This window comes from Petaurus breviceps, unplaced genomic scaffold, assembly GCF_028583685.1.
Source record: "Petaurus breviceps papuanus isolate PSGF00001 unplaced genomic scaffold, PetGlider_PUasm1.0 178, whole genome shotgun sequence".
Classification (NCBI taxonomy): domain Eukaryota; kingdom Metazoa; phylum Chordata; class Mammalia; order Diprotodontia; family Petauridae; genus Petaurus; species Petaurus breviceps.
Window position 1 is genome coordinate 10159754 of NW_027185777.1, and position 16712 is coordinate 10176465.

At 35.6% G+C, this 16712-nt stretch overlaps 1 protein-coding gene across 3 annotated transcripts in view; it reads right to left on the reverse strand.

Annotated features, from left to right (window-relative positions):
* NSUN6 (NOP2/Sun RNA methyltransferase 6) overlaps positions 1–16712 on the reverse strand; it is a 33888-nt gene that overhangs the window by 15313 nt on the left and 1863 nt on the right. For 2 of the 3 annotated variants that reach the window (XM_069086274.1, XM_069086273.1), the window contains exons 2-6: positions 16450–16605; positions 14896–14975; positions 12346–12455; positions 9796–9949; positions 5652–5733 (exon numbers count right to left, since the gene is read on the reverse strand). In XM_069086274.1, the coding sequence (XP_068942375.1) occupies positions 5652–5733; positions 9796–9949; positions 12346–12455; positions 14896–14975; positions 16450–16605 (582 nt within the window). Of the gene's footprint in view, positions 1–5651; positions 5734–9795; positions 9950–12345; positions 12456–14895; positions 14976–15030; positions 15112–16449; positions 16606–16712 lie in introns of those variants that run through there. The other variant, XM_069086275.1, reaches the window with a different exon arrangement.

A 16712-nucleotide genomic window follows, 5' to 3' on the forward strand; every position in this document is an offset into this window, starting at 1 on the left:
AAATGCATACAAATATATTTTCTCTATTACAGGTACTAGGTACCTCTAAAAAACAATGAGAAGAAATACAAGCAATTTTTTTCTCTCCCCATGAAATATCTCTCACCAAACTATCATCATCAATGGCTACCACTGAATACCAAGTAAAGTTGGTGACTAACACTTGAAATTAAATTTTCTAATACTTATAGAACAAATTCTGGCAATGTGACCAATTTGCATTATCTAGAATTTAAGTGATGCCCATTATAAACTGCTGGACGCTCCATGACTTTCAAGAATGGGTGTTATCACAAAAAGTGAATATGCACCATAATTTTGCCTTTTTTTACATTTGAATTCATTACAAAGTTACATTTAAAGCCCTGACTGTTTGCCATGACTATTTTTCCTTTTTAAAATAAATTTTGGGTTTGATTGTTGTTGTTTTTTTACACCACCAGAATTTCTCCCATTATCCCTCAGTTTCTTGGAAAGTCATCAAATATAAAGAAATAATATCTAAGAAGAAAAAATAAAAGAAAAATATCAGCAAAACCAACCAACAAATTGAAAAAGTCTGAAAATACATGCCATGTCCCACATTTGTAGATCTCCAACATCTGCAATGAGTGTGGTAAGAACATCTTCACATACCTCTTCTTTGGGGCTATGTTTAAAATTTGTGATTTTGCAACACTCACTATCAATTTTTCCCTGTTTTTTAATAATTTTTTAAAAACAAGATTAAAGAAAAGAAACAGGTGAAATATTCTATTTTATGCTTCTGATAATACCTGGAAAGAATGTAATTTTTTTCCTCCCTAAAAATGAGAACAAAATCTAAAATCCCAAGCTATTTAAGGTTGGGTTAGGATAATTTCTACTACAGCTACTACTACTCACACATAGTGGTATGACACTGATATAGGACTCTAAAGCATATAACATGCTTTATAACATTTATAACATCATCCTACTTGGTCCTCACACTACCTTTACTCCCATTTTACAGTTGAAGAAACTGAAGCTCAGAAAGGTTAAACGACTTTTCCAAGATAACACAACTAATAAGTGCCTGGAATAGAATACAAACACATATCAGTCCCAAACTCCAAATCCATCACCATATAACCAGCAGCCATCAGGTTAGAGGGCTGAACCTACTTACAAGGTAGTTCAATCCCTTCGAAATTCTGATTTTCAAGGGAATGAAAATCAAGATGTAGATCAAGCAGCCCAGAAAGGGAAAGGGGTGAAGGAAATTAATTATGCCTCACCCAGAGCAGTATTAAAAAACAATTCTCACATTTCTTTTCTTCCCCCTAATTTTAATTATCATTTATCAAAGAAATATGGAAGAGTAGCAATGACACTATTTATTTTTAATGCTTAAACTTCACCAAGTTTACTCAAACATTGAGTCATTCTGGATTCTACTCACATGTAGTCATTTCGCCAATGACTACCTATATTCAGAAACACTTGTAGGATATCTAGGGAGTCCAAAATGCTATTTTAGGGGCAGCTAGGTGGCACAGTGAATAGACCACCAGCCCTGGAGTCAGGAAGACCTGAATTCAAGTCCAGCCTCAGACAATTAACACTTACTAGCCAAGTGACCATGGGCAAGTGACTTAACCCCAATTGCCCTGCCCTCCCCCCTCCAAAAAAAAAAAAAAGCAAAATACTACCCTATTCTAGGCCAGGCCTAACCTAGTGAAAGTCAGATGCAGGGTACTCACAGAACATCAAATGTAATTTTTAAAAAATTACCAATCAAAAGAAATTGGTAGAATAAAACTTCTAGACTCATGATGGAAAATGCTATACATATCCAGAGAAAGAATATAGTCTGAACGCAGATTGAAGCATACTATTTTCCCTTTTTTTGTTGTTTCTTCTTTCTTGTGGTTTTTCCCTTGTTTTGATTTTTCTTTCACAACATGACTAATGTGGAAATGTTTAATATGATTGTACATGCATAGCCTATATTAGACTGCCTGCTATCTTTGGAAGAAGAGAGGGAGGGGAAGGAGGGATAAAAAAATTTGGAACTCAAAACCTTAAAAAAATATTGAAAACGATCTTTATATGTAATTGGAAAAAAATACTATAAAGTTGGGGGAAAAAAAGAATAAAACTTCTCCTTAAAAGGAAGATAAAAAGCCACTGCTGTCCAGGCACGGATGCAATCCCAGCTTAAGTGATACTCAGGCACAGCAGCCCAGGCACTCTTCAGTGCTAGTCCCTAGGGTGCCTCATTCACCAGCAGCCCCAGATAAGGACTGTTCCTACCACACAGAAACATAGCATCACCAACCATAAAGCATCAATATTTTAAGAGACAGTAAACAACTGATTACTGATGTGGGAGTCACTCTTAAAATCACCTATCTGTAGTCAGACCACTAACTTGTTAAAGCAGAGATCCAAATTAAGACAAAGGAAGAGGAAAAAAACAAGCATTTATTAAGTGCCTCCTATGTGTCAGGCACTGTGCAAAGTGCTTTACAAATATTATCTCATTAGATCCCTGCAACAATCCTGTAAGGCAGGTGCTGTTCTCATAACCATTTGACAGCTGAGGCAACTATGGAAGAGAGGTCACATGACTTGCGCAGGGTCACACAGCTTATCTGGGCCTGCATTTGAACACCGGTCTTCCTCACTCCAGGTCCAGCACTCTGTGGACTAAGGTACCTCATCGCTGCCATAGAGATGAGCTGCCAGCATACCTTATCTGAGGTAAGTGACACAATGACATTCGCACTCCCACTTTTTGATGGTTTAAATGTATGATTTTATCTGTGTAGGGCCCTTGAACAAACTACCTTTATCAATGCAGATCCCCACACTGAAATCACAGGTCAGAAAAAAATATTTTTTAAAGCAGTCAATCAACAAGCTTTTATTAAGCACTTGCCAGAAATTATGCAAAGCACTGGGAATGCAAAGAAAGGAGAAAAAACACTGTTCTTGCTCTCAAAGAGCTCACATTTTAATAAGGAAAGATGTAAATAACTGGACACACATAAGGGCAGCTAGGAAGCACAGTAGATAGAATGCCAGATCTGGAGTCAGGAACACCTGAATTCAAATCAAGCCTCAGACACTAGCTGTGTGAACCCTGGGCAAGTCACTTAACCCTGTTTGCCTCAGTTTCTCATCTGTAAAATGAGCTGAGAAGGAAATGGCAAACCACTCCAGTAGCTTTGCCAAGAAAACCCAAATGGAGTCACAAAGAGAGGGACATGACTGAAGTAACTCAACATGAGATAAACAGAGTAGATGGAAGGTAATCCCAAGAGTGGGGAGAGGAAAAGGCCTCCTGCAGGAGGTGAGATTTGAGCTGTATCCTGAAGGAAGTCAGAGAAACCACAAAGATGGAGGTAAGAAGGGCAAGCAGTCTAAGTAAAGGAGACAGCCAATACAAAGGCAAAGAGTGGTATGGAGGAGGAAAAGCAAACAAGCCAGTGTAATCAGAACACAGAAGTGTTGTGGGGAGTGAAGTACAAGAAGACTGGAAAAGGAAGATGGGGCCAGATTTCAAAGGGCTTTATGTTTGATCCTGGAGGTAATAGGGTGCCACTGGAATTTAGGAGGGAAGAGAAAGGTGGAAGGCATAGGATTAGATCCGAGCTTCAGGATAATCACTTTAGCAGCTTAGTGGAGAATACACAATTCAAGAGAGACCAAAAGGCCACTGCAATAGTCCAGGTGGGAGGTGATGAGGGCGTGAGAAGCAGACACATACAAGAGATGTTGTGAAGGTGTAAAGAACAAGACTCAGCAACAGACTGAATAGGTGGAGAAAGTATGAGAAATGTTTGGGAAGATTGTGGTACTGCAACAGTAATAGAAAAGTTGGGAAGAAAGGAAGGTTTGGGCAGAAAGATAATAAGCTGTTTTAGACATGTTATGCTTAAGATGCCTAAGGGACATCAGTTTGAGAAGTCCAAAAAGCAGATGGTGATATGGAACCAAAGCTCAAGAGAGACACCAGAGCTAGAAATATAGAGCTGGGAATCATCTGCATGGAATGACAATCAAAATCATGAGAGTGATGAAATCACCAAATGAGATAGTGTGGAACAGATATTCTTATGCTTTTGGCATCTTCTGAAGCCTTCTCCGAATAACATTTTAAATATATAAATAAGATCATAAAGGAAACCAACTATATTAATATGCTGTTAAAAAATATTTTTTAAAAGCAAGATCACAAACCTCTGATTAAGAAGCCCTCACATAAAAAGAAAATCAGAGGGTCTACAATAGAGATCCAGGGAATACCTACAGTTAGTGGGCATGTCCTAAAAGAGGAGCTATAAAGAAAGCTGAGGATGATCAGTCAAATATAAAGAAGGAACATCAGAAGAGAGAAGTCTCATGAAAGTCTAGGAAGGGGAAAGTATTCAGGAGGAGATGGTGCAAAGAATTAAAGAAAGACTAGGATTGTGAAAAGATTATTAAATTTTCCAATTATGAAATCACCAGTAACTTTACAGAGAGTGGTTTTAGCTGAATGGCAAGGTCAGAAGCTACGTGGCAAAAGCTTATGAAGTCAGTGAAGAGGAAAAGAAATTTTAAAAGGACATTGCATAAGGGGGCATTTTCAAGTAGTTGCACTGAGAAGGGGAAGAGAGATAACAGAGAGAGACAGTGAGATGGAGACTTGAGAAAAAAAAAATGACTGGACCAGTCACTGTGGTGAGTGGGACAGCAAAGCAATTAGGGAGATATAAAAAGAATGCCTTGTCACAAATGAAGGCCCAGTTGAGATTATGTATTATAAATTTGTAGAAGATCCAAATCAACACTTTTGTGATTTTCTTCAGTTCTGCAGCATGTGAATAAGAGAAAAGGCAACAAATGCTGGGAGTAATCCAAGAATGGGAACTGGAAAATGGGATCAGAAAAAGGACAATGGAGCAAAAGACTGGAGAGAATAATTTAGGTTACAATTGAACTGGTCTACCAAGAGGTCAAAAAAGTGAAGGAAGGAGAGTGTAGTCAGTAGGAAGGGTGATAGCCTAGGAAATAACTAAGTGAGAGAGGTTACAGAGAGAATGAAGAATAGGATTAGAGGTCTTAAGACACAGGAAAAGAGAATGATAAAAGATTATGATCAGATAATTGGATTTCAGAGTTCATGAACAGCAAAGTAAAACAACTGTAGGTCATGACAAAATCAAGTGGTAGAACATCTCTCTGTGTAGGTTGGTAGTTTTTAAAAAAAAGATAAAGGTTGCAAAATTACAAATATTTACTGTCAATCCAAAATTAAGTTGGAAAATAGGAAAACAAATCATGTAGGATTTACAACAGCAAAACAGGAGCTTAAAGAACTAAGTATTTATTCAGTACTTATTATGTGCCAGGACTGCACTATTCACTTACTGGGAATACAAATAAAAATGTGAAAATTAGTCCTGCCCTCAAGGAACTGACATTTTAATGATGAAGATTTCATATACAAAAAAGAAACACACAGAGTAGAAAAATATCTAACCTAAATTAGAGAGGAGTAGGGAGAATACACCAGAAATGGCCTTCTGCAGAAGTTGCATCTTGACAGAAGCCACAGATTGTAGGAATTGAAATGAGAAAAGAGAACATTCTAGGCCTTACTCTATATTTAAGTATCACAAAATAATTTATGTACTTACCTGCAAAAACAAGGAACTGGACAGTACATTGTCAAATGAAGGGCTGAGATACACTGGTTCTGTCATTCGTATAGCTATGCCTCTGAAATGTAGGAATCCTTACATTAATATGACTTAAATTATATTCTATATTCAGCTTACATTGCTAAGAAAACAGTAAACACAGTGTAACAAAGATAAATTTTTCAGCTTTCATGAAATCACACTTATACATGCCAAAATTTTAAAGAACAATTTATGCTTATTCTTTTGAATTTTGCTAGAAACTTTGTGGGATAATTTTAGAGAAAATTCTTCAAGGGGGTGAGCTTGTTTTGTTAATTTTTTATTTAACTATAATTGACACTAAGATAAAACTTCCCAAGCTTTTAATGAACTTGAAAGCAATGGATACCAGAATGTGTGTATGTATATGTATGTACGCACGTATTTAATGTAACACTTAAAGTAGCAAACATAAAATTTATGATCCAATAAATATTAAGTAAATTATGCATGCTCTAAATGTAAGATTTTGACATACCAGTTGGAAAAATTGAATTATATCAACAATGAAATCCTAAAAATTAAGTCAGAAGACAAAAAGAAGTTCCCTAAGGAGAAGGATGAAAAGCATTGCTCATGGCTTCTCCTTACAGAAGAAAACAAAGAACTGATAAGGTGGGCTTCATCATAATACCCAAAGGAAACATAAAATATGATTTCACAGTATATCGGGTTATCCTGGTTTGCAGTACTCATGAGCAAAAGAAAAAATTACCAAGAAAATATTTGCAGCCTATACATCAACATCTAATGAAAAAGAAAATTCTATGAACAGCTTAATTAAGACTCTCCAAATTAAAACAACATATATTTTGATACTTGGTAACTTGGTTAAGAATGTTAGAAAATAAGGATTAACAAAGAAACTTTAAAGGTTTGTAAAAAGGCTTGTAACATAACTCAGAAGTCTTATGCCTATATATCAGGAATATTTTTTGTTCGAAGAGACAGGGAAAGGCTCTTGGCAAGGTGACCAAACAAACACCAAAAAGTTAAAAGAACCTGACCTTAACAGACACAAGACAACTATTTATTGATATAGGAATCATACCAGAATCAACTGCCTGTATACAGTTAGAACAAAGGCCAACATCAAGTTGGAGAATAAATAAAAGTAAAAAGACAACAATGAAATATGGCAATAGCTTGAATCTGACAAATTCAAAAGAGCTATCAATGCCAAAGGGTGGAAAATAAAAAAATTTTACAAAGATACTGACATGACTGTCATCACTTCCCACAAAAGTTTAACCAATTTAATGTGGTTGTCAATGTGGTTGTCACAAGGGAAGGCCAAGAGAACCCAGAAACTGCTATGGCCTACCAACATTTGATTTCCTTGTCAGGTAGAGAGAGAAGACACCACCATTTAGAATTTAAAACTCATTTTTAAAATAATAGGGAGAAGAGTGATAGAAAATTATTAGTATCACTCCTTAAAAATGAAAAGTAGCATTTCATAGAAGAGGCAAGGGAAAATGGTCACAATGGAGGGGAAGAATTGGAAGGCAAAAGGGAATAGATCAACCTTATTCCCATTGAATTTGGCTCAGGGAGGGAATGAAATACACACTAAACAGGGTATCTCACCCTAGAGGAGAGTAGGGGGGAAGGGGATGAGAGAGGGGATGATGGAAGGGAGGGCAGGCTGGTGCAGAAGGGAAGGAAGTTGGAAGCACCCACTTTTGAAAAGGGACAGGATCAAAGTAGAGAACAGAAGAACAAGTAGGAGGTGGGATAGGAGGGAGGGAAATATAGTCAGTCTTTTACAATATATCTACTATGTTATTGTTTTGCATTAGCCACACATGAACAACCTCTACTGAACTGCTTATCTTCCCAGTAAGGGTGGGTGACAAGGGAGGAAGGGAATGAATCTGGAATTCAAAGTTTTAAAATCAAATGTTTAAATATATATACTATTATTAATACTATTTTACATGTAATTGGGAAATAAGATATACAGGCACTGGGGCATAGAAATCCACTGGAAAAGTCAAAAGGGGTATGGAAGAAAATATGGGAGAGAGCAGATTGGAGGAGGGGATATCCTGTGGGACTGCTATTTTGGGGCAGTGGGTAGGAGAAAAACGTGGAGAAAATTTGTAACTCAAAATCTTGCAAAAATGAATGATGTAAATCAGAAGTTAATAAAGCATTTGAAAAAAAATGAAAAATAGCAAGAATAAATATAAATGCATGGCACAGAACAGGTTTAAATAAGCCTTGGTGAGTTGGGCAACTGATAAAACAGATGCTTTTAAGGTTCCTTATGACAATGCCATTTGTATCTATGTTATTCGCCAGAACTGGATAGCTTTCATTCACTGGGGGAGTTCCCCTGTTATGCCTTGGATAGCCTGAGGAGAGGACAGATCTCACTTGTGTTGTTATCAGATTTACAGATTGCTGCCTCAGTCAATACTTTCATCACCTCAGTCATATTGAATGAGCTGGTGCCCATTCTTTGGAGGACAAGCAACTTTTACCTCATAAGAATGTTAGAGCTCTCTCTTCAGTAGGTCTCCTTCCTTTTCTACTCTTCTTTTGTGTAACACTTTTTTGCATTCTGAAAAGGGTTTTCTCCTCGGTTCCTCTCATTTCCTCCCCTGTATTCCCCCATTGAAGTCTTTTCCTGTCTTCAGGAACACTTCATACTCCTTAACAGTGGAGTAAGAAGAGTCATTCTTTGAATACTTTTGACTTCTCCAGGAGGGAGATCAACCTACATTTGGAAAACTGATAACAGTCATTGGGCCTTGGAACTGAATCAGGCATTAGAAGGTGAGATAGAAGGCACTTAGAAAATGCCACAGCACACTTAAGGATTCCAGGATTGTTTTTTTAAAGCCCACCATCTTAAATGGCAATGTTTTTCTGGTAACACATTGGGGTAGGAAATCATGAAATACTACAATCTCCAAAAAATCAAAATTACAGGTAGTCTCAAAGGTAAAATATGGTGACTGTGTCTAAGTAGCTATATAGGAAATCTGAGAAAAATTATGTCTGATGAGAAAAGGGGATGGGCATATGGAGAATGGGAAGTTTGGAAAGCTCATACATTACAAGAGGCATATCATTAAGTATGTTGGATGGATCACTGGTAAAAGATGTATAGAACATTATCAACAACAATGATAATAGCTAACATTTTTATAATGCTTATACTATGTACCAGGCACTATGCTAAGTACCTTATAAATATTATCTCATTTGATCCTCACAACAACAGGTGAGGAAAGTGAGGCAAACAGGTTAAATGTTTACCAAAACAGGTTAAATGACTTACCCAGGGTCATACAGCTAGTAAGTACAAAAGGCTGGATTTGAAATCAGGTCTTCCTGACTCCAAGCCTACTAGCTCACCTAGCTACCCATGTGAATATGTCACATGAGATAGGGAGGCATGGATGGGTTATAGTCTGCTCTAACAGAGGGAGTATGAACACTGATGAGATCATGGGTCAGCTGAAGTAGGAATAACTTTAACTATTTATACGAATGCTATTTTTTTCTATTTTTGACCTTTAAATCATAAAAAATGTACCTTTTTGCAAAATTCCAATGATTAGCCATAGGTCCTTCCCCTTCAAACTAAAATATTTAGCAAATATTTTAATTGAATAAGGAAAAAAATACATAGATTAAATCTATTTCATCAAGTAAAAAAAAAAAACATAGCAAATGAAAAGATAACCATTTGTTTGACTTTTTTGACCTGATAGTATTCACTCTTATGCCTAAGAAATTTTATTTCTTTAAAAACTACTGCTCTTGGGGTGGTTAGGTGGCGCAGTGAGTAGAGCACTGGCCCTGCAGTCAGGGGGACCTGAGTTCAAATCCAGCCTCAGACACTTAACACTTACTAGCCGTGTGACCTTGGACAAGTCACTTAACCCCAATTGCCCTGCCCTCCCCCCTCAAAAAAAAAGCAAAAAAAAAAAACCCTACTGCCCTTGAAGTCCTACTTTCTAGACAAATTGATAGCAAATAAATTTTCTCACTCTTATAATGAAATTTGAAGTACACTTAAAAATTTTTAAATTTTCTTTAAATAAAAGAATACAGCTCTTAAATAAAACACCTCATAACATACTTTAGTGGGCTGTTCAAACTGAAAATGTCATTGCGGCTCAGTTCAGAAATCCCATTTCCAAGAAATACTTTTTTTCCATCGAACTCTTTGGCTCCTTTTTTACATTTTCCTTCAATATCAGAATAAACAGAGACAACATCTCCAGCTTTCATAACTAGAAAAAGGAGAAAATTAAAAGATCCCATTAAACTATGCTTTTTCAAAGAAGAATGAACATTGAGGGAGGGACCTTTACAGAGATCTCTCATGCATCAAACAAAACTTATCTCAGCATTTTAATACTGTCCTTGACCAAAAAAAAAAAAAAATCAGATTTTCCTTTTTTAGATCAGGGCTAATGGCAAATTTAAATTTGCATTTCTTTCAAAGAAGAAATATCAAAAGGGCAAATTTCTTCCTTCTTGTGAATAAAGTAACATTTTATTGCAGGCAAAATCCTATTTCAGTAAATACCACTTGAATACAAGTATTTTCCCAATCCACTTTTTGAGGAAGAGTCAATACAACAAAATAATTTTTAAAGATCTGTATTCTCAATTTTTCAAAAGCTTGGACAAATGCCAATTAACAATATTTTTATGATTTTTTCTGGTCTTTTAAAAAAAAAATTTTCTTGGTTCATATAAGAGGCAATGTCTATGGAAGAAATTAAGGTAAATTTATCATGAGAAGCTACTTTTACTCCCAAGCCTAATCAGCTGGGGAACAGTAAAAAGAAATGGGTAAAGTTGAAAGGAATAAGAATGACTTGGTGCTTATATATAAATTATACAGACAATATAATTTTAGAAAATTTGGTAAAAACTATTTGCCAAACATAAATAAAACAATATCTTCTTTGTGTCATGCTGCCTCTAGCCTTATAATTTCAGACACATAAGAGAGTTTAACAATTTGCAATCCAGTTTCCTTCTAGAAAACTTCTACATGCCAATGTAGAAAAAGATGGAACAGTCACAGGTTCTGAATTATGCCAAAATGCACTGCTGGTTCATACAGGAGAGGTCTTAAGAGACCTGAGGTAAGTAATTCAGCTTTATTTGCGATCTTCACACTATTCTGTCACTGAATCCCACAGTTGAACTAACTTAACTGGTTTTTATTTTATGCAAAGATATAGACAATTTTATTTGTTTTGGCCTTGTGATTTCATTGCTGTAGGAATCTCCCACGAAGAAATTCCTTCTACCAATGGAAAGCAACTATTCTAAAACTTGTAAGAGTTGTCTGGGGAACTGCAAGTTTCAATGAATTGCCCAACTTCACCGAGCAGTGTAAAAGGCAAGATCTGAAATCAGGCCTTTTTGACTCTAAGATTGGTCATATAATCATTACACAATGTTGTCTCTCAAAACTGTAAGTAATGGAAACATTATGTTCAGTGTCTCCATATTTGAATGAAGTCTTCCCTGTAAGGAACTCAAGTGTAACCTAACATAATTATATAGTATCAAAACATTGCAATGAAATTGGTAATTGTATGAAATAAAAATTAAATTTCTAAAAATCAAAGCATAACCCCCAAGAAATTACTACTAGAGCTGTTACATAAATAACAGGCCATGCTATAATAAGCTATTTTTCTTTTTAATATAATTTTTATATTATATTAAACTTTTAAATAATAGCTATTTTCTTTTCAAACATTTTAGCAAACATGAATTATATAAAAATGAAACTTTTTTCACATTTTAACTTGCAAATGCATAACAATCTTTTTAAAACAGGCAACATTTAAACTACTAATGATCATAAAATTAAAGTATAGAAATAACAAGTCTGATGCTCCAATGGTCTGCTGCTGTCCTTCATCCAATGTTACTTTTCTTTCTTTTTTTTTTGACATGAGACTTCATGCAGTATCCTACAAATGACAGTAAACTAACCAAAACAACAAAAAGAAATCACTCAGCTTAAATGAGCTGAGCACTATGCTATTCAAATCACGTGAAAAGTAATAATCAAACGAAACTGTAATTAATTTCAACCTAGTTACTAATCTACAGACTCTTATAAAAGTTTATGAGAATGTGTGTACCTAGTATTATTGAAAAGCCACATACAAAGATGAAGTCATAAAATCAAATAAAAATATTGTCACACAAACACACACACACACATATATATACACAAACACACACACAAACACACATATACATATATATACCCCATCTACTCAGTGATAAATCAGTAGGATTTCAATTTGGAAAGAGATCTAATTCTGAAAAAACATTTTATGTTGGAAAAAACATGTCACTCACCAATTCTGAAGTGATAAATCATAACCTCTAACAAAGTAGAAAAATACCAAGAAAGCACTGAGACCAATTAGTGGAACCAAGTAATGCCATAAGATCCAAGAATTGCAGGTGTGTAAGGGAGCAGAGAAAAGGAAGAAAGGATAAGAGGGACAGAATTCATTTATTAATCATAATTATGTGTATTTAACTCTAATATTTTGTTTGGCAAAGGGAAATTTATAATTAGAGGGACAAAGCACACAACCAACAGATCTGGATAATTCTCTCAAAAAGAAAAATGTGCGCTTACATTTTGAAGCAGATGTGATTCCTGGAACATAGACATGTGCTCCCCTTAGCACAGCATTACCACAGTGGGCGCCAACTATGACTTCAGAGGGTTGTTTGTTTATATTTTTCCTAAGAATATAAGACCATGAAAATTAAACAGAATAATGTATCCTAAAACCTATAAGCTTTTTTAAATTCCAGGTTTCTTCTTTTTGTTTAGTCATTTTCAGTCATGTACGACTCTTCATAACCCTATTTGGGGTTTTCTTGTCATAGATACTGGACTAGTTTGCCACTTCCTTCTCCAGGTCATTTTACAGATGAAGAAACTAAGGCAAACAGAATTAAGTGACTTGCCCAGGGTCACAGAGTCAGATTTAAACTCAGAAAGGAGAATTTTCCTGACTCTAGCCTTTTTTTTTTTTTAACAACTTTTCAGCTTAAAGTATTATCACTGGGGCTGAGCAAAATCATGAGATACTGCCACCTGAGAAATGGTGAGAGAGGAAATAATGAATAAAAGAAAAAAGTCCAAGTAGTAAAAAGGAGTGGGGAATACTAGAAAGAGGGAAAAAATCATTTGGTAGGCAGTGGTAGAAATTGCTCAGGTAACACTGAGTCAGTTCCTGAATGTAGCAGAGTACTGACATAACAAAAACAGAAGCAAAAGTAGCTAAGGCCTTTACCCGAAAGGATCAAACAAAACCATGGCTCCAGGAACACTTAGGTTTAAGTCTTGCCTCTGACAGAGATTTCTTGTGACCTGGGCAAATCACCCAACCTCACGGTTCTCTAGACAGCTAAAACTGCAAGATACAGTGAAGATACTGACCTACATTATTAGCAGAGGAAGTTCCTCCCCAGGAGGAGTTCCCCAAAACAATAACATCACAAGTCTAGTCCCTAAGAGTATAAGAGACACAGGAAAGAATAAGTGATTCTCAGAACTACTCAGAACTACTCAAGGAATACTACATGTTCAGTAAAGTGGTTAAATTCCAAGAAGGGGGTTAATTTTTTATGGCATAACAGATTTTCTAAGCCCCATCCTTTGAGCACCCCTTCCTCTAATCACAGCTATGCTGTCTCCCCCTCCTAGAACATTAACTCCTTGAAAGCAGAGAGTCTCCCTTTTGTTTCTGTAATACCTCCCCCCTACTCCTGGCACAGTGCTGGACACATGTTGAACACTGAATAAACACTTGATGAAGAAGATTTAAAACATATCAGAAGTGTCCCAAAAAGAAAGGCTGAGTTTTCTTACTAGGGGATCATCTACACTGCATATTAGCTGTGAGAAGAACTACAGGACAGTCTGAGGAATCAGAATAGGGTTGGACACTGGCCTTGAGATGTCCTTGGCAAAGAGAGCTCTCAGAAAGAATTCTACTGCCACTGCAGATTCACACCTGGCTACACCTAGAATCTTCAGAGTGACCTCAAGTTTTGGGAGGATAGGGTAGGTACCCAGGGGCACAGGTAGTAGATGCTAGAGGCAAGACTTCAATCTAGGTCTCTCTGGCTACAAGGCAAGCTTTCTACTAGACCACAATGACCCACAGGGAAATCATAAACTAAAGATATGATTTTTATAAAGAAAGAATGATAAATACAGTATCAATCTGGTGGCAGCTAGAAGACCAGATAGAGTGATGAGCCTGGAATCAGGAAAATTCAAATATAGATCCAGCCTCAGACACTGAGCCATGTGACCTTGGGAAGTCACTTCACTTCTGACTCAGTTTCCTCAACTGTAAAATGGGGATAATAATAGCACTTACCTCCTAGGGTTACTGTGAAGCTCATTAAATGAGATAATATTTGTAAAGGCTTTAGTACCTTGCCTGACACAATAAATGTTTAACAAACGGTTTTTTCTTTCCTTCCTCAATTTCCTCATGCCCCTCAACAATATCTGATAACAAAGGGAAGCTCAGATCTCATGTCTTTAATATTGTAGCTTAAATCCCAGATCAAGAGAGAATATTCTGTTTTTGCCTAGTGTTGATCTTACAATATCTAAGTTATAATATGTGAATGTATCACTTTTGTCGTTGAAAAAGATTTTAGCACAATACTTTTCTTGATGACAAAGCTTACTGCTTATGCACAGTGCAACCTAAAATTCTTTTCATTCAATTTAAAAGAAATTTATCCTAAGCCCAATTCCACTCTGCCTTTGCAATGATTCTGGTTCTTTTGCTATCTTCTTTATTAGAGTTAATAAGAATTTTCCCAAGCCAACATTAATGGGACAAGGTAAAATTTTTAAAGCAAGGTGGGGTAATTTGATGTTGTTATTAAGTATAAAAATGATCAAAACATACTAGTGAGGAGTGGCTAGGTGGAGCAGTGAATAGAGCACCAGCCCTGGAGTCAGGAGAACCTGAGTTCAAATCTGACCTCAGACACTTAACACAAAAATTAGCCATGTGACCTTGGACAAGTCATTTAACCCCAATTGCCCTCCCAAAAAAACCATACTAATGAGAAGTATAAATATATATATAAATAAATATAAAAACTATTATTTAATAATATATGATTCTTGAGCCAAGTTGTTACAAACCTGGGTCCAATTACAGGAATAAGTAACACATCTTGAACATCTGGGTGCTGAAGAATTGGAACAATTAATCCATTAAATTGCTGTTAAAATAAACAGACAATTATTAAAGACTAATATAATAGACACTTAATTTACCTGTGTAGAGACTTCATTCACAGATGCAAATCACAACACCCTCCATGTCTTAATAAACAAAAACAGTCTTTTAGCTGTGGCCTAAAAAAAAAAAAAGGATCACTTGCCAGTCAACCTTCTAATGATGAGCCTCACTGACTTCAGCAAAACTGGCCTTGCATACATTTATATGTAAAGTCAGTTTTATAATAATTTCTGAACAAGTCCTTATTCAAAAGAACAAGATTATATTATGACTTAAAGAATAGGTGTAGCTAGTATTTATAAAGCACTTTACCAAATGGAGATAGTATTTAGTCAGAAAGTAATCTCTCTTATAAACGTGTATAGATAGATATATTGAGCTTTGAATAATATTTGTAATTGTTACACCACTATGAAATAGAACCAGGAAATGTGTTAGATCAATGATAGTGTGTCAGGTTCTCAAGTTTCTTCTCTAGTACTTTTGCTACCATATTAAGGGTGAGGGGAGAGAAACCTGAAAGACTTGTATGATCTGGCACAGAATAAAATGAGGAGAATCAAGAAAACAATTTATACTATAACATCTATATTGTAAAGATTAGCAATTCTTAAAGATTTAAGAACTTTGATCAATACAATGATCAACCACGATTCTAGAGAACTGATAATGAAGAATGTTTCACGTCATGATAGAGAGGTAATAGACTAATGTGAAAAAGAAACCCATTTTTGGACATGGCAAATGTGGGGAAAATGTTTTGTCTGAATACACTTATATGTTACGAGTTTTGTATTTTTTTCACTCCAGTGGGAGTAAGGAGGTAAAAACAAAGTTTGATAAATGAAAAAAATTAAGGGATAAAAAGAAATAATAGTATATATTATTTATATACTGTTTCATTTCACGAAGTCTTACATTACAAAGCATATGTACATTTTCACTTGACTGCTAAAATGACCTTGTAGATTAAAGAGTACAAGTTATTTAAGGAGAAATTTTATAGATAAACAAACGGAAGTTCAGAGGAATGACTGGCCAGATCATACAACTTCTAATTCTGCTAGTTTTATAAGACAAAAAAATAAAAGACTATTGGGAGGAAAAGACAAGAGGCTGACTTCCTCAATTTCTTAGAAATGTGATAGCAAAAGATATTTTCCTCTTTCAGATAAGCAGAAGGGAAAATCAAAGTCACAAAGAAGGAATCAACTCCTAGACAGCCATGACATTTAATTTTTTTCATAGAATGTCAGATTTTTTTGCAAAAGGAACCCTAGAAATCATTGAATTGGCCCTCCAACCCACTCCCCCCAATACATTTTTTCATACCAAAGGAAACCCTAAAACCCAGAGAATTTAAGAATTTCCTGCCCATGATCCTATAGCTAACCAGAAAACTTCATCAGTCCAACAAAGATTAGATTATAACATGCATAAAGAATTCAACAAACCTTATTTATTTCTTCAAGCAGCAACTCTTTCACATGTTTTACAGATGCTAAATGAGTATTCACTCTAACAGTTGTGAATGCTGGTGGGTATGACAAGCGATTTAACAAGGTTTCAAATTTCCTTTCTGCTTCCTGCACACCTAACTCAGTTACAATCTTGAAAGAAAAAGAAAAAAGAATGCAAGATTGACTTTTTTTTTCAAATGGAAAAGTCAATTAAAACAACGTCCTAAAAAAGTGAACCATTTATTTTTATGATTATT